We start from the raw sequence: 18,249 nt of genomic DNA, 5'->3' as shown, positions 1-18,249 counted from the left end.
TTAGATTGAATGCAAACCTCTTAAGCCTGGCCTAGAAGATGATATTTGATCTGATCCTGCCTATGACCTTGGCCTCATCTCCTGACTCTCTCTCTTTCTCTTTATCCACTGTAGCCCCAATGGCCTTCTCAATGTCCCTTGAACAGATGAAGCTTTCTTAGCCTCTATTTGAAACACTACCCTTAGAACCCACATGGCTATCTCCTTGTTCCCATTCTGATCTCCACTCAAATGCAATTCCTGAAAGGCTCTCTCCCAGCAAGCCTATCCAAATTAAGACCTCTTATCTCCATTCTAATCTCATCACTCTCTAACCTTTTATCCAAATTTATGTACTTATTTACTTGTTTTTCTTCTTCATTCAATGCATATTTTTGGAGCTTCTGCTACGTGCCAGGCAACACTCATGGCACCGAGGTACAAGAAAACAAAGCAAAACCACCTGTCCTCATGAAGCCTGCATTTTATTGGCTGTTTTGTGCATTTATTGAAGACTTACATTTAGTTTACATTATAATAATTATCTAATTTTCCTTTTATTGTCTGTTTTCCCTCTAAAATGTAAGCTTCAGAATGATGGAATAAGTGAATGAACAAACAGCTGTAGTGAACGATCCTCATAGGCACTCAGCTGTGTATATTATTAATCCATCACTTCCACCTGTTGGTTAGTTGGTTGAGAGAGGATTGGAAATCTAGAAACAGTTTGCCTATTATGATAGTCCACTGTTGGAACCAGAGGACATGGTAAAGACTAGAGTCCGATAGAGAACTGAGCCCTCTTTTAGCAAACATTTGTAGACAATGATTTAGATTATTTATTCTGGTCTCTCTACTACTGTGTCCCTCCAGGGGGTTGTACCCCATTGTCAGCTGTACTATTTACATTATTGCCAATTCAAATATTTACTCATTGTCTTTGGACACCGGTGAGGACAAAATGATTGAAAATCATCAACAGTCCCCCTAACTAAGTACTTTGTATCCCAGCACCACTGAACCTTCCAGAAAAATCTTGTTTTGGCAAAGCTGGTCAAGGGTCCATTTTGTACGTGAGTGTTTTTGAAGCAATCTGAAGCAATTCTGAGTACAAGGCCTATCCAAATTACATACTTTTTAGAGCTATTTGGGGCTTATAATTAGTTGCACTCTATGGGCATATAAATCTCTTACCCAGTCATTATTTTTGAGTGGAATGAAGAACGCCAGTGCCTCTCCTACAGATTTGTATAGCACCATCCAATAACTAAGTACACATTTACTCGGGGAGAATATGCGTTATTGACAACATGCTTAATTAACTTCCAAAACAATTTAAGTATTGGCTGCTTGTAATACCATCTCTTCCCTCAAAGGGAACAGTAGTACATCTCAGTAGGGGATGGACACTCTGCTGATGCGCCAACAAGGCCGCAGGTGCTCATAAAGAGAACTGTTTAAGAATGCTTGGCCCAAGTAACAGTGTCTTATCCAGTCTTGAGGCAGAGCCAAGAATAACCCCACTTCCTGGTGCTCTGTCTCCTTTACAGAATCCTATCAGAAACACATTTCAAATTAAAAGTGAATTTTTAAAAAGAAGTCTATATAAACATCTGCCATGGTTTTAACCAAACCCCATGGAAGGTCTGTCTTGTCCTGGCGAAACAGACTTAGGAATTGCTGAGAAACAAAATGGAAATATGAAAAAGTAGAAGTGTGCCAAAAAGGGACAGAAAATGAAGACTGTGACCAAAAGACCAGTTCTCTGGGGAGAGAGGTCTTTGGAGAAGACTGTTTCCAAACATGTGGCATAAATGATTCTTGGAACTCATAACCTGAGCATGCACTTTCTTTCCTTAATATATTTCTTTTTCTAACTAATTCCATAGCACACATTTATGAGGAAAATATAGAAACATGTATGTAGATATATACACACACACACACATAAAATCAGAAATAATTACTATTAACACTAGCTTTTTCTTATGATTTTTGATAGTCATATCTGTACATGCAGATAGATATGCATACATATTATATACATATCTAGATGTGGATTATCATCCCTATTCACATAGCCTACCATGAAAATGTTGCCATGTCATTAAATATCCTCGAGAAACAAAATTTTAATGTATAAGTGTATCATACTTTTCTATTGTATTCTCATCAGATGAATTTTCATGTTGTCTTTCATAGGACATAATCACTGGTTATTTAAATCTAGAAGGTTTTCTCTGGAGAACACATTTACGTACAAAAGCTGTGGAGGGCAATGGGAGGGTGAGAAAAGTGGAATCTAGTCAGATCATTCAAATATGCTCATTTACATCTATCTTTTCAACTTATTTCCCAACCCCAAAATGCTAGGTGAACAAGTTAATTAGAATCATAGAGTCTGTCTATAAATATGGAAGGGCTGAAAGTCAAGTGGAGGAAGTCCTTATACACATGAGATGTGTAACCCATCAGAGAACCATTCCTTCTGGTTGCTACTTTAAAGAATCAAGTGTAAAACATATTTTTGGAAAATTAGTATATGAATTTATGACCTTAGGTGTGGCATTCTGTTAGGTATGGCCTAAGTCACTCGTCTCTGAATAGAAATATGCAAGACAGCCCACTGACCTGCAGAAAAAGACAGGACTTGTATTTACAATCATTTTGTTATTACATTTTCTATTTTATTCTTCTACTATATATTTTTTAAAATGTAAAACATTCATGTACTAGCACACATAAATAATTCATACACACACATATGTACATTGCAGGCATATGCTAAATTTTTAAACTAATGAGGTGATCAGTCAAAACAGTATGGACATTATTACTTTAGATTCTGTAATTAGGGAACTTATAGAGTATTGTGGGGCTAGAAACCTATGAAGAATGGGCGAAGCATCAGTTTTGGCCCACTACTTTGCTTTAGTGTGAGAAACACTCGGAAGGCAAACATAGGCCCAAGTATGGTCGAGTCTGGAATACAGGCAGTTGGAACTGGGAAGGTAACTAAGCCAAAAGGTTGAAGTCATGTGGGAAAAGCAAGCATCTAGGGATGATGAATTACAATAAAGCAGGTGCTGCTTTATGGAACGCTTACAGATGTGGCCTAAGAGGTCAAAGCCAAAGGAGCCTAATGAGTCTAGGACACCTGAGGAAGGACTGAAGTAGGGAAGAACCTGGAAGCCTCTCAAGAGCATAAATTTAACGTGTCCATAGTCTATCATCCTGGGCAGTAATAGTCGGTCTGTGCAGTAAAGGACTACAGAACTGACCGGTTTCAACGGGCAGTGGTAAGGAGGCCTGGCTACCATGGGGTCTGGATGGAAATTCAGAAGCCTGAAAATAAATCTTGAAAGACAAACTATGCTGACCTTAACTTTTCCCCACAGTTTTGCAGAGGCAATTCCACTCAGCCAATATACCTGATCCATGGCTAATTCTGGCATATCTAGATATTATAATGATAAGGGGCTATTCTTTAAATTAGAAAAAAAGAATGTCTCCTTTGTCTCCTTCAAGTGAAAAATGAATATACAATAATTTAGAAAACCAAATTAGAATAATTTTAGCTTCTGTGTATCTTTAATTATGTGACTCCAAGTTTATGTAAACCATAAGCAACACATTCTTTTTCTCTGGACATTTTGACAATTTGGCTCCATTTCAAGTTTAAAATACCACTTTTCCAATGCATTTTGTGAGTTAGATGTACGTAATTCCTTTTTTTAAAAAGATTTTATTTATTTATTCATGAGACAGAGAGAGAGAGAGAGAGAGAGAGAGAGAGAGGCAAAGGGAGCCCGAAGTGGGACTCGATCCTAGGACTCCCGGATCACACCCTGGGCCAAAAGGCAGGTGCTAAACCGCTGAGCCGCCCAGGCGTCCCTGATGTATATAACTCCTAATGTAGCCCTGATCCATCCGTATGCAATGATGAAGTCTATAGGTATTACTGAGAACAAAATGGCAGAGGGTGTAAGTTGACCACAGGGTGAAGGTGACAGCAGCAGTCAACATCTCCATGAGAAGGATGACTTTTCCATGAGCCCCAGCACTGACAAAGCTAAGGAAACTATGGAAAAGTGACACAAAGGATCACAAAGACCTCTCCAAAGAGAGGGGACATCGTAGTCCTGAGCTCACCCCACCCCATAGAAACTCTTTCTACAATAGAAAGAGTTCTCTCAATAAAGTAGGCTGTATCTCCATCATGACAAGGCATCTGCTCATACATTCTCCTTAGTGGGGATGTGAGCAGCTGGAAGCCAGTAACTGTTTCTGAAGGCTTTTTTTCCCCAAATGTGTGAGGTTCTCTCCGAATTCTGACTGAACTTGCCCCATGTCCCTTCAAACTGTGTTCTCTCAGCTCAAAAGTTTGACAGCACCAAGTAACCAGAGCTATTTAAACATTTAAACTTTGGATACCACCACCAAGACAGTCCACGATTCTAGCTTGTTTAGACTCTTCCACCCCCAGCTCCCAAACACACACACACACACACACACACACACACACACACACATGCGCGCACACCACTACAAGCCAGGAAAATTCATCTTTCTCCTTAAGCCAACCCTCCTTACCATCCAAATGCCAATTTGACTTAGAGTCAACTTCTAGGTTTGGGACTGTTACCTTTCCTTAATCCCATAACAGCTGCTTCTCAGTGGTCAAGCTAAATCCATTTAGCTTATGTCTGACTTGTGGATCTTCTGGGGTGGAAAATTTTTTAAAATAATTCTTATTCTTCAGAATAGCCAGTAATAATGAGAAAGACTAATGGGCATTCATAAGCTGTTATAAGACATACTTCCTGTACTATGCATTATTCATTTATGCAAACTATTGTGAAGGTACCAAATTCACTGTGCATCTGGGCTGGAAAGGTCCCTGGACTCAAGATTACATTGGTATGCACATTTCTGAGGCTTGGTTCTGTTTAACATTTTCATCAGTGACCTGCTTAAAGGAGCAGAGAGCAAACTCATTAAATTCCTAGATGGGAGGGATGGCCAGAACATTAGAGAACAGGATTAGAATTTCCCCAGCCCTTGCCAAATTAGCAAAACTGTCAGAGTCAAATATGTTCATCGGGGACAGGCAGGGAAAAGTAAGCTGCCCAACTGTGAGCTGAGTAGTAGCAGCTTATTTAGGAATAGAACTGAAAAGAATACAGATGCAAGCATAGACTTGTAGCAGGAAATAAACTTACCCAGTGGAACCACCTGTGTTCTCTGGGGCATTTGTGCCCCACCTTAAAATGGATTCAGATCCCCAAACAATGGATTATAGATGCATAAAGCCCCCTCTACACACTCTCAGGAATTCTAAGAATTTCGGTGTGCTTTTCTTTTTCATGGTACCTCTAGCGTGAGATTCCTTATATCACTTAATTAGCCTGCTTTATGGTTCATTTCTCTGTCCAGCTCTGGTCGCCCTATAACAAACCATGTCACCATCTAACAGACACAAAAACCATTTCCCTACAGTAAGCATATCATGGCCTCCTGCATAACATGGTCTGGCTATGTCCTTGGCTGTCTTGACTCTTGTTCAATCCTTCCTATATAAGGGGCATGGCTGGATCTGGCCCCAGTGTGGATCATACATTGCCAAACCCCGCTAGACTCAATTTCAGAATTTTTAACTTTATAAGAGTCTTAGCAACCATCTTCTCCAACCAGATCATTTTGTACCTGCAGAAATCAGAGCCCACAAAGCAGAGCAGCATTTATGCAAGTTCACAAGGCAGTTAAGCCAGGGGTAAAACTTCAAACTAGAAACAGATAACCCAATTCCCAGGCCAGTACCCTCTCCACTGCATCATCACAAGGCTATTTCTAGAATGTACTATCAATCCCTGGATAAGTGGCAGAGCCTCTCATAGAAATTTTTTCACAACAACTTTTGGTGTAATACATTAGCCATATGATGTGTCATATGCAATAGTATTGCCTTGCAACATCCCTAGGAGAACCCGAGATGGACATTTGGCTAAAGATTCGAGTGAGGGACAGACTTTGTGAAAACCAAAATAGAGTCTACAGTAGATTAGAAAGGAAAGCAGTGCACAAAGTTCACAGGACATAATTTTGTTTGGTTTAAGTAAAGTTAAAGGTCGCATACAATCTTCACATTCTAAAGAGGAGTAATTATTTTTTCCATCTCCTATTGGAATGAAAAGCGCAGAACTGGAATATCACAGAAACTTAACTGGAGGTAGCTCTGTGAGTCACAGGATTTGCAGGGCCAGCCAACGGAAATTATAGAATTCCCTTAATAATTGGATCTGGGAATTGGCATCTTTCAGGGAGGGTTACAACGAAGGGAAATAGACTGAATTAGTGATTCTCAAAGCCCTTTCTCTCTCATTAAGTCCCCGAAAGCTGTAGGAAAGAGTCCCTTCTCTGACCCAAAAGGGACACATTGAATCATTGTACTTAATGAGAACAGGACAGTAATGTAAACCTCTTCAAGAGGTTTGTGAAGTACCCAACACAAAGTAGATACTGTATTGGAAAAAAATAATTGTCCAGGTTTCAAAGGAGCCTCCCAGATCACAATCCCTCACATTGCCAGGCATTTGGGGTAGCTCATGGAAAACCTACCATTCAGAGTAGGGAGCCCATAGCCCCTTCCAAATACACATGTGTGGATGTTTGATGCCTTTCCCTCAGTAGAAGCCAGGAGACGCTTCATGAGGATGGTTCCTACTCTGCAATTTGAAGACCTAGGAGCTTAAGACTATACTTCTTGAAAATCAGGGCCAACTCTTCACGAGAACTCTTATTTGACTAGCTTTGATAAAGCTAAGTCATAGCATACATCTTGTTACTAATTAAAAATGGTATAATCTGTGCAAATATCATTTCTGGACAGTGCCTTTTATGAAACATCCCATAAGATTGTTTGTCTCAAGCCACGACTTCTCCAAAGCCCATTTTTCCAAATGATGGACTCGGTAATTATTATGTTTCATTATTATAATTTTCTTCTAGATGATCCAGGAACGTGTACATCATGCACTACGGGGTATTACATGTAAGTCTGGCATTTTTTTTCATGGCACTAACTTTTCTGCAGTTTAAGCATTACTGACTTAATCCTAAATCCAGTGATTAAAGCAAAGAGGCCGTGCAGCCTGAAGCGACTCTGCCCTGTCAGGCTATTAATGAACAATTCTTGGATTTAGCAATAAGAGCCCAGCTGTTTTCTTGCCTCAAAAGGAGGCCCTCTTTTTCTTGGTCCTGGAAGTCACCCAACCTGACACTGGTGTCTAGGAATCCTGCCATGGGTTACCAGGATTCAGACCTTGCTATTCATGAACAAACTTTAACAATATACCCAACCCCATGCAAGCTATTTCCAAATGTTTGCATGGAGATCTTGTCCTTAACAGGAGTCAGAAAGTCCAGGATGAAAGCAGGTACTTTATGAGCTCTGAATCATCTTCTGGGTAATGAGAGACATGGACCACTAGGTTAAAGGAAACACAGATAATAATCATTCCCAGAGTTCTCCAATTCAACACTACAAGTAAAAGATGGTAGGTCTCAACATCACCTCCCCTTCCTATCTTAGTCTACCTCCTAGGGCACACTGGTGCCTATCTTGGGAGAAAAGATAAGAAGGCAGAGGAGAAGAAAAGGAAGGCCTAAATAATGCATAAGCTGCACAATTCCTCCCTGTCATGCTAGGAACGGGGGAGTTTTATGGTAAACTCATCCACCAGTTATTCTCTTCACCTTTCCACAAATGTTGCTAGGGACATGGGATTGATGTTACTTTCCAGAGGAAGAAACTGAAGGTCAGAGAGCCTGTGGGTTTCCTCATGTTGTACCACAAGCCAGTGGGGGGGTCCAGGTTTAGGTCGCCTCAACTTTAGTGGGCTGGGTCCTCCTGTCACCACACTGCCTTTCACCTCTATCACATTCGAGGGGCTCAAGATTCAAAAAGAATCAGTTAGCCTTATCATTACCTAAGCGTATAGTTGTCATTCAACTCTTGTAGAGTAGCCTGTTCCCTTCTACATTAACTAGGTCTACATCTCCACATTCTTGACCTACTGATTTAATTTACTGCTCCATTTAAACAGGGGAGGAAGAATGGAGAAGAGGCCCCCAAACTTAATTATTATAAGGTAGTACAGATGAAAGTAAATGAGCAGAAAGCAATCTGTCAGCATGTTCATAGTTGGCCTTTACCCAGCACACAGCCCGCCACAGACCACCTGGGGCAGAGACCAACAGCAGAAATGCAAACATTCTTTGGTGAGGTCACACAGTTGGGGGCACAGAATATTCCTCGAAGAATGAAGAAAGGAGAATTTAGACTCAAATAGTGACCACACAGAAGTGGATGACAGAAAGAAAAAAGTGGGTGAGGAGTTCCTCCATCCTGGTTCCTCTTCACTGCATCCCTCCAGCCTAACTGCACACTTCCTCATGTTGACATGAGGGCACACCCCTCGAACATGCATCCACTTCCCCTGTCACCTGGGAGCATCCCCTTCAACCTTGGAGCCAGCCCTGCTCCTACGTGCTGCTGGCTACTAATGAGCAGGTTCCAGAAAACCCCTTGAGAGACGAACACACTGAAAGAACATGCCCAGTATCACTGAGAGTAAAACATGAGATACTTGTTTCAAGAAACATGCATTTATAACAACCCTTTAGAAGGTTTAGTAACTCTGAAGATAGCGAATAAAACACTATATAATAGAAGTTGTTAGTGAAGAAATAAAAACTTTCCTCAGATACCTTGTCGTTGCTCTGAAATTCATCAAAGGGCAAAGGTCAGCTTGATTCCACTCCCCCTTCACATGAGCCAGTAATTCAACCGAGTCTGAAATACAACACTTAGAATGTAGAATAAGAAGGGATAATATGCATATATTAATATAAATATAAATATGTACAAGCTAAGACACTTCCTTCTTAATATTAATAATCTAGCTGTAAAAAATCATAATAATAAATAATCTAGTTGTAGACATTTTGGTAAGTTACTTGAACTCAACACTGAGCCGTTTCCTAGTGTTTGCATGGAGACCTTGTCCCTATCAGGAGTCAGAAAATCCAGGATGAAGGCAGGTACTTTATGAGCTCTGAATCATCCCCTGAATTCAATTCTACAAGTCAAAGATGGTAGGTCTCAATATCACCTCCCCTTCCTATTGCCATGTGACAAAAGCACACAAGCTATTCAAATCCCAGGTAAGGCTTTAACTCCCTATGGGTCTTTGAGTACTTAACCTTGAGACTCAGTTCCCTTAACCAGAAATTCAAGACGAGTAATAGCCACCATATGGGAATTGCATGGAAGTTGAAATGAGGCCTTAATGCAAAATCCACGCTCCATAAATGAATATTAGTACCCTTTCCTTCTCCCCAGCCTCTTCACAGCTGATGGGTGAAGGGTCCTCAGGGTCCAGAGGAAGGTGGTTCATGACTTGCTTAGTGACCATACATAGACCAAGACAAAGTTTTTGCCTTTGAAACCCAAATATCTATACCTGTTAAAAATGATGTGTAGACAAATGTTAAGGATTAAATTAAATTAAATTGGGGTGGTTGAGAGAAATATATCAACATAGCTCATGGAAGAAACTCCATCTCTTCCTCCCTAGGTTTGACCACCACTGTTATAAAACCTGTCCTGAGAAGACCTACAGTGAAGAATTTGAATGTAAAGCGTGTGATACCAACTGTAGCAACTGTGACCAGCATGAGTGCTACTGGTGTGAAGAGGGCTTCTTTCTCCTGGGTAAGCCCGAGAATGGCATAGCACAAAGGAAGAACAAGGCTCCCAAGTCCCATCCAGAAATAAGAGCACTTGCTTGATTGGTTTCAGACTTTTCCTATGCATCTTGTCCAAGGATGGATTTTAATTTGGTTTGAAAATAAACATTAGCCAGGACTACTTCCTTCTGCTTTTATTACTGAAGCAGAGTTCCTAGTTCACTAATTAATTTCAAACATCTCCAAGCTGATGGAAACAAGAGTGAAGGAGGGGGTGGGTGGTGGGAACATTGAAGATAAATGCCTTGGAACGAATCACCTGGAATATTCAGAACCATGACTCTTGTCTTGAGACTCAATCCACGCTATACATTCCTAAGCACTGTAAAAGTTAAACAGGATCCTTTGTCTTCGGTTTTGGGCAATCCCAGATGGTTAGGAAAGAAACACACTATGAGTCTTCCAGTCAAGGGACTAACAGTCCAGTGCTCTCGAATGTTTGCAGGAGAGATGGTGCGGCGGACAGCCCACATTGATCCCCAGCAGTTCTGCACAGAGATTCATTTTATTTGTTCTCTTCCAAGGCCCTAAGAATTTAAAGCTCTTTACTCCATGCTCTTAACCCCTTAGCCCCTTGAGCAAACTTAAATGTTTGGTTGAAAGAGGACTGAAATATTGGATTTAGGACACGTTTCTTGGTTGAAATAGGCTTATGTCATTTTGGTTTCTATAAAAACAAACTCAAACAAAAAGTTGGTCCTGAGATTCCCCTCAGCCTTGCATGGAGCACCAAGCCAAGCCGGCAGGGACTCACCCTCATGCCCCCTCTCTGTTCTCATGCAGGTGGCACTTGTGTGAGGAGATGTGGCCCTGGCTTCTACGGCAACCCAGAAGTGGGAGAATGTGAGCCCTGCCACCCGGCCTGCAAGAGCTGCGTTGGCCTTGGCCCCCACCAGTGCAGCAGCTGTCAGGAAGGACTGCAGCTGCAGCATGGGACGTGTGTGGGTCCTGCCCAGCCCCACGTGGAAGGCAAATTCTGGAATGGTATGTGCCTCCCAAGAAAGAGAGAGGTAGAGTGTGAGCAGGTGTCTGGCTACCTTCTCTGCCTGCCTCCCCCAACCTTAACACTTGCTTTTGGGATATCCCAGAGACAAAGGCAGGGCAGTGAACCAAAGCTCAGAGTGGGAATCCAGTTTGGGCAGGATTGGGTAGGAGGCTGTGGTTGGTTGGCATCTGACCTGGTGGGAAACCCAAGCACACCTTTTGGTTGGTATGGCCAGGGAGTGCCTATCCGGTGGAGGAGACCTCGGAGCAGGTAAGGAGAGAACTGTAGGGGAATGGCCCTATGACCATTGTCTCAAAGATTTCAGAGTAGCTTTGATCCAAGGGAAAGGAAAACGACTGGCAAGGGTGGGCTTTTTCAGCTGGGCAAGGAAGAATCACTCTAAAGTACTAGATCTTAAGCTGAGGCAGCTAATCTGGCTGGCTGATTAGAACTTAGCATCATTCAAGGTTGCCTTTTAAAAGCTCCCCTCCAAGCGTGCCTGGGTGGCTCAGTTGATTAAGCATGTAATTCTTGATTTTGGCTCAGGTCATGATCTCCAGGTCATGAAATTGATCCTCGAATCCGGCTCTACGTTCAGTGGGGAGTCTGCTTGAGTGTCTCTCTCTCCCTTCCTCTTCCCTCTGCCCCTCCCCTGTCTTTCAAATAAAATAAAAGTCTTCCTCCAGTTGCAGATAAAGAAAGTGGGGATTTTTGATGGGGGCAGGAGGAAAGGTGTGGAAGCTTGCAATATAATAGTAAAGGCTTGTGCATGTTCATTCCTACCTGCATCTTCAATACTGACCTCCTCACACAGGAGCCTCAGTCACAGGCTTCCTTGCAAAGAAGCTACAAACTCCAATGACCTCTCTGCAAGGTAGTTACAAACTCCAATTACCTCTCTGTGTCTCTGGTGGTTAAAAAACAAAACCCTCTTCCTGCTGGAAAAATCTGACTCACATTCTATGCAGAGATGCTCATGAAAACAAGGGATGCTCTCCCGTTTGATTTCAAGGCAAGGATTTGTTTTTTTAAAAAAAAGGTCATTTCAGTGCAGCAGCAGAGGAGGTCTGCCCAGGATGAGTCTTCAATGGGCTGGGGAGACAGATAGATCCCAGGCAGGAGAAAGGCTCTTGCTGGATTTCAGAGGAGGGACATCCATGGCGACTATCCACCACGACAGTGTCACCATGTGTGACTTAAAGGAAAAGCAGCTCAGAGACCATCACAAACCCAGCAGCCAAGGGCCACGGAGAACATGGGCCAGTTTCAGAGACATAGCTGGGAAGACAATCATTCAATCCAGATTGGGATATCTTCTGTGAATTATAGCTGGACCCAAATGCTGAAAACGAGTTTGTCTGGCATTCAGGCATTTAAGAGGCAGTGCAAGCCAAGAGGAAAATAGTCTGGTGCTGTGTTTCTAGCTCAGAACATCTGTATTTTATCTGGCATCCAGATGATGAAAAGGTCCAGGGAGCCAAGAGTCAGAGCAGATTTGATTCCCCAAATGATTACACGTCCCTTTCAACTGGACTACGCACTTTGCAAGCAGAAATCAAGCCTTGATTGTTCCCCTTTGTCAGAGCACCACACCCACCCCTCTGCATTTTCTACTGTCAAAATATAGTGTTTTTGAAGAAAGGAAGGAGTTAGTCCATTTGGGGATCCAGCACTAATAAGGGATTTGGGAAGCAGATGAGAATGTTTCTCATGGCTGGACAAAAGCAATAAAGTCAATGACATGGCTGTACTTTTCTATGATCTAGGAAATCAGACATGCAGACTATTAACAGTGAGGAAAAACTGTTTCCTCACTGAGCAAGGTAAGGAGGTAGCTCAGATACCCCAGCAGAATTTAGACACCACTGAGGTAGATAGTAAGTGGAAATGCACTACTTCAAGCCCTGGGTGTATTTGAGCCAATGCCTACATCTTACTCCTGACTTCTCCTTAAAACAAAACAAAACAAAGTTGAGGGTGTAATAGGAGGGCAGAAGGTTCCAGAAAACAGGCACTAATTAGCCACACCTTTAAAATGATACTAAACAGGTTGCAGTCATCATGGGTCAACTCAGAGGGAGCTCCAAAAATGTGCTCTCAGCAAGGTATTGTGGTTTCCAACACAGTTGCAGATCCATGTAGAAAAGGTGAAATGGGACAAACTTCAGTCCATTCCTCCACCCACATGGCTTCCCAGTGGAAACAATAAGATCTTGTTTGCATCCAGAGACTGCAACCGCCCCCATCATCTGTGCCAGCATGTGTTGGGGAAATAGCCTTGAAATAAAAATCCAACTAGATTTCACTGAACCCCTCTCTCAGTGAGGTGGCTACTTACAATGAGAGGACCATCATTCTTTGTAATTACACACGCTGTGGGAATACCTCCCATCCCAGCCCAAGGATGGAGCTTTCCCCACATGTTGGCCATGCCTGGTAAATCCTCCAGCCAAGACAAAGGAATCTCCAAAGATGGCCGCCCAACTCTGTTCTTCCTGCCAGCAAAGAATCCCTTGCATGAAAGCATAGATGCCTACTGGATCCCCTGTCTTAGTCACAATCTACTGTGAAGATTACTCAGCCCACTGTCCCTGCAGGACAGCAGAACCAACATTAAATAGGCTGCTAAAGGCTTTAGCAGTGACTCAGGCATCACAGAGCAACCATTGGTGAAAACGTTCGGGTGTGGCACGCCCCAGATTCGGCTGCTTTCCTGAAACCATTGTTGGGAATGGAAACAGTTTACCCTATTACTGTTAAATCATGTGGATTTTCTTAAGTGGTTTCCCCCTGGTAGTGCCGGGAAGTCCCAGGAATAATTCCTGCACATTTCCTCTACCCACCTATTTCCATCATCGATTAAAACCTTGTTTGTCACAGGCTCCAATTACATATTATGATGATAGTTTAATCTACAAAGTACAGACATGGGGAATTAACTTTTTATCTTTGACCACATCCTAACAATTTCTCACTAGACTGTCTTTTGATCTTAATTCCTATGCCCGGAGGAAGCCTAGAATTCCAGAATCAGTCACAACACTGAGAGCCATATGTAAAAAAATAAATCTCAATGGTGGGGAGATATGTTGCCTGTGAGCAACTGAATCTTAGAGAACTTTAAGAATGCCACAAAAATCTGATTTTTAGAAGGACTTTGTATATCTCTCTATATCTATATCTATATCTATATCTATATCTATATCTATCTATCTGTCTGGTTGCCTCACTTAGAAATAAGAACATTATTTTTACTTAATTAACAAACCAGAACTCAGTGAAGAAAACCCATGACCCTGGATGAGTAAATAATTACCTGTGGCCCACTGGATCCAGGAAGGAACCACCTGTCTCCACTTGCACTGATTGTTAAATATCCAGGAATTTCACTGGGGGATCACTAAACCACTGGCAGGATGACATCCATTATGGTGAGAGTATTTACACCACAGAAATTGGCAAACACTACAAATCAAGTTTTTTGTTTTATTTTCCAAAAAGTCATATTACACCACTGCTTTGACCTCTTTCCGAACTATTTTAAAATCCCAGTTAAATCACTAAAAAGTCTCTCTAGTGCATGTAGGCTTTAGAGTTCAGCGTACCAGAATTCAAATCCTGGCTCTCTTCTTTACTAACTGTGTGACTTTGAACAAGTTACTCATCTTGTCTGAATCCCTCACCCATAAAATAGGAACATGGAACTATTTCAGCCAAGGTCATCTGAGAATTAAATGAGAGAACACACAGAAAGCTCCCAGGACAGAATAAGGCACAATAAAAGTTATACTACTCCCCAACCCTTTAACCTGACCCTGTCTTCACACAGGAAACACAAGTTCCCTTTTAAAACAATCTTCCCTGTCATGAGAAAGCAAGTAATTTGGGGAGCCTGGGTCAGGGAAAAAATAGTTCCAGAAAGAAGTCAGCAAATAATGGTCAGCTGGGATGCCTAAGAGCCAAGCAGAGTCCTGACTTAATAATGTGTATAAAGATGTCAATAACAGAGTTATTTATAATAACCAAAACAAAGAGGGGGATGGAGCAATGTAAAAATGTAACAAAAGAAAAAAATTAAGTGAATTACGGTTCATGCAAATACATAAACAATTAAAAATACAGTGTATGAAGAATTTTAATAGCAAAAATGCCTATAAAATAATATCAAATGCAAAATGGTCAATATGGTATATGCAGAAGACGTAGATGATTACATGCACACATGCGTGTGTAATTATACACTCACATTCAATATGAAGATGGGAAACCTACGGGCTGAAGAACACATTTCTGGCATTTCTGAGTGGTAAGGTGAGAGGCGAAACTGACCTTTATCTTTCTTGCATTAAAAAAATAAAACACTTTATTTTGTTTTTTTTGTTTTTTTTTTTTAATAAAAAAAGAGCCTGTGCCCACTGCAAGTCCATCTTTGGTGAAGAGCCTGCCACAGAAGCCACGGCGGAAGTTTCAAATCAAAAGAGGTAACAGGGAAGTAGGGAGAAGACAATCGCACTGAATCAAAAAACCTTTGTGATATAGAAACTAACCCAAGAAGCTGGGCTACCAGGAGGAAATGGGGTTCAGAATTCCTAAAAGGAAAACAGAAAGAGGTGGTGACCACAACGTAGGCACTCAAAGGCCAAAGACTGGGAGGAAATACAGCAATGGAGCTTTCTGGAGTATTTAAGAGCATTCCTGATGTGCTGAGTGGTTATCTCTGGGAGAGGCTATCAAGAGAAAGAGAAGGCTCTGGTCCTGCAGATCTATAAGAATAGGCTGGAAGAGCGCTTTTTGCCTTCCCTGTCACTGTAGTGTTATTTGGAAGAGCTGAGATTGGAAAAAATAAATAAACACTAAGTGGTCACCAAGAGTTCTCAGTTAGAAAAATGAACTATGATACATCCATGCAATGGAACAATATGGAGTCATAAAGAAGAATGAGGGGGTTCTTTATATAGCCATAGAGAATGGGCCCAAAAATACAAAAAAAAAAAAAAAAAAAAAAAAAAAGCAATGTGATAAACAGTGTGAATAGATATAGTTTATATGAAAAAGACGGAGAGATACTTCACGATATATTCCCTTTATTCGGTTTTGTTGTTTTTTTTTTTAAACTGTGTTAGTATTGCTTATTTAAAACAAAGTTTTTAAAAATAAAACTTCTGTTTTATATGGTTTAGCTATAGTCGTTTCTGAAGAAGAGACACTACATTTTCCTGGTCAGGGTAATTTTTTTTTCTTTGAGGTCTTGTCCAGTGCAGAATTTCTGGAGTGGAAAAAGAAAAAAAAAATGAAAAGAAAAGAAAAACTATGCTCAAGGTCAAATTTTACTTGTTGTGATTAAATCACTAATCTTTTATGAAAAAGTCCCTGTCTGGCAGGGACAATCCATTGCCGCACGTAATTGCTGTTAACTGTGTGTACAGATCTCCCTCTAGTGGTAGCATGCTGGCATTACAGAATTTTATAACCAGCGTTTCTTTTTTTTTTTTTTTTTTTTTAATTTTTATTTATTTATGATAGTCACAGAGAGAGAGAGAGAGAGAGAGGCAGAGACATAGGCAGAGGGAGAAGCAGGCTCCATGCACCGGGAGCCCGACGTGGGATTCGATCCCCAGTCTCCAGGATCGCGCCCTGGGCCAAAGGCAGGCACCAAACCACTGCACCACCCAGGGATCCCTATAGCCAGCGTTTCACAGTAAAATACCAAATTGCCAGAATGTGAGACGTATGTAATTATAAACACATGCATATATGTAGATATATACATTATATTTAATAAAAACTGAGAAAGTTCATTAAAATCTCATATCTTTGTAAATAAAAAAGTTTAGTATAAAAATGATAAATTCAATACCTGGAGGGGGAAAAATTTGGCCATTGGCCTCAATATACAATACTAAAGATTTTCAAGGTGTCTGATAAGTATTATTTTGCTATTATTTTTTTAAGAACTCCTCTCAGACATGAAGTATCTTGCTTTTCATTCCATTGAAATATAATTGACATGTAACATTGGGCGGGCTTAACATGTATGATGTGATGATTTGATGTATGTATATACGGTAAAATGATTACCACCGTAGTGTTAACATTACCTTGTGTGTGTGCGTGTGCGTGTGTGTGTGTTTGTGTGTGCGTGGTGAGAACTTTTAAGAGCTACTCTCTCAGCAACTTTCACATATACAAGAGTATTAGCTATAGACATCATGCTGGACGTTACAGCCCCAGCACTTTTTCATCTTATAGCTGGAAGTCTGTACCTTTTGGTGTCCTTTCATCCATTCCTCTGACCCCTACCCCTACCCCTACCCTACCCGGGGCCACCACCAATCTACTCTAGGAGTTTGGGTTCTTTTTAGGTTCCACACAGAAGCGAAATCATAGAGTATTTGTCTTTCTTGCTCTGACGTGTTTCATTTAGCTTAATGCTCAAGATTTATCCATTTGTTGCAAATGGCAAAATCTCCTTTTTTATGGCTAAATAGTGTTTCTTTGTATACATATACCGCATCTTCCTTATGCATTCATCCACCGATGGACACTTAGGTGGTTTCCATGTCTTGACTATTGCAGTGAACATGGGAGTACAGGTACCTCTTGAGGACTGTGATTTCATTTCCTTCAATTATTTACACAAAAGTGGAATTGCTGGTTTAAAAGGCCTTCGGGGAGACACTAGGTCCTGTGGAGATTCCCGCTGTCTCTTGTGAGGTTCCTATGCCTGGTACTGCTGTGCACAAGGCTAATTGAACTCTTCCCAGCTCCCACAAGGGACCGTTCACCAGTGAGTCAGTCTTCTGGAAAACCAGGGTATATTTCTTTCTCCAGACTAGGAAGAGAACGGACACTTAGCACGGCAGGATGGTCATTGATGTTTATCTGTCTGTATCTACACCCACACCAATCTGTCTGTCTACCTACCTACCCCTGGATCTAGTTTTCTCTGTGGAAAATCTCTGCAGCTAATTAACCAAGCCTTCAGAGAAACCAAGCAATGCCCCCTGGTGTCACTCCATATTGAATGGAGGGAAAAGAGAACTCAGGTCCAAGGCTGGGAAATGGGGAGGTAGGGTAACCTCAGAGGAAACTGGCAGGAAGGAAGCAGAAGGTCTAGCATTCACTGTGCCGCTATGTGTGCGTGTTACACACACTGTTTCATTCAGTTCCCACGACAGTTCTGTAAGGGAACCACCATTTGCTCTCATTCTAGAGGCATGGAAAATAGGACTCTCTGAGTTTAATTACCGTATCCATGGTTACCCTCCTGTAAGCGGCACAGCTGGGCTCTGAAGGCAGGTGTGACTACAGAACCAACTGTGTCAGACTGACTCTCAGGAGAAGCAGGAAGGAGTGGGAAGCGAGAGAGGGAGGGAAGGAAGGGAGAGGGATGGGGAGATGCCAACAAGAACAATTGACTGAGGGTCAGGGTCATTCATATCACACATCCTGAGCTAGAACTTCTTTTTCAAATT

At 41.5% G+C, this 18,249-nt stretch overlaps 1 protein-coding gene and 1 long non-coding RNA gene across 12 annotated transcripts in view; one reads left to right on the top strand and one right to left on the bottom strand.

Annotated features, from left to right (window-relative positions):
- The window catches only part of PCSK5 (proprotein convertase subtilisin/kexin type 5), a 457,779-nt gene that overhangs the window by 394,878 nt on the left and 44,652 nt on the right, over positions 1-18,249 (top strand). For 2 of the 3 annotated variants that reach the window (XM_072837738.1, XM_072837740.1), the window contains exons 25-28: positions 6,988-7,030; positions 9,618-9,754; positions 10,573-10,773; positions 15,178-15,255. In XM_072837738.1, the coding sequence (XP_072693839.1) occupies positions 6,988-7,030; positions 9,618-9,754; positions 10,573-10,773; positions 15,178-15,255 (459 nt within the window). The remainder of the gene's footprint in view (positions 1-6,987; positions 7,031-9,617; positions 9,755-10,572; positions 10,774-15,177; positions 15,256-18,249) is intronic. The other variant, XM_072837739.1, reaches the window with a different exon arrangement.
- The window catches only part of LOC140639520 (uncharacterized), a 79,727-nt gene that overhangs the window by 43,932 nt on the left and 17,546 nt on the right, over positions 1-18,249 (bottom strand). For all 9 annotated transcript variants that reach the window (XR_012036214.1, XR_012036207.1, XR_012036206.1 and 6 more), the window contains one exon: positions 8,749-8,833. This is a non-coding gene — a long non-coding RNA (uncharacterized lncRNA). The remainder of the gene's footprint in view (positions 1-8,748; positions 8,834-18,249) is intronic.

Source organism: Canis lupus, chromosome 1, assembly GCF_048164855.1.
Source record: "Canis lupus baileyi chromosome 1, mCanLup2.hap1, whole genome shotgun sequence".
Classification (NCBI taxonomy): Eukaryota; Metazoa; Chordata; class Mammalia; order Carnivora; family Canidae; genus Canis; species Canis lupus.
Note: the sequence above shows the minus strand (reverse complement) of the source record. Positions and strands in the feature narration are given on the sequence as shown.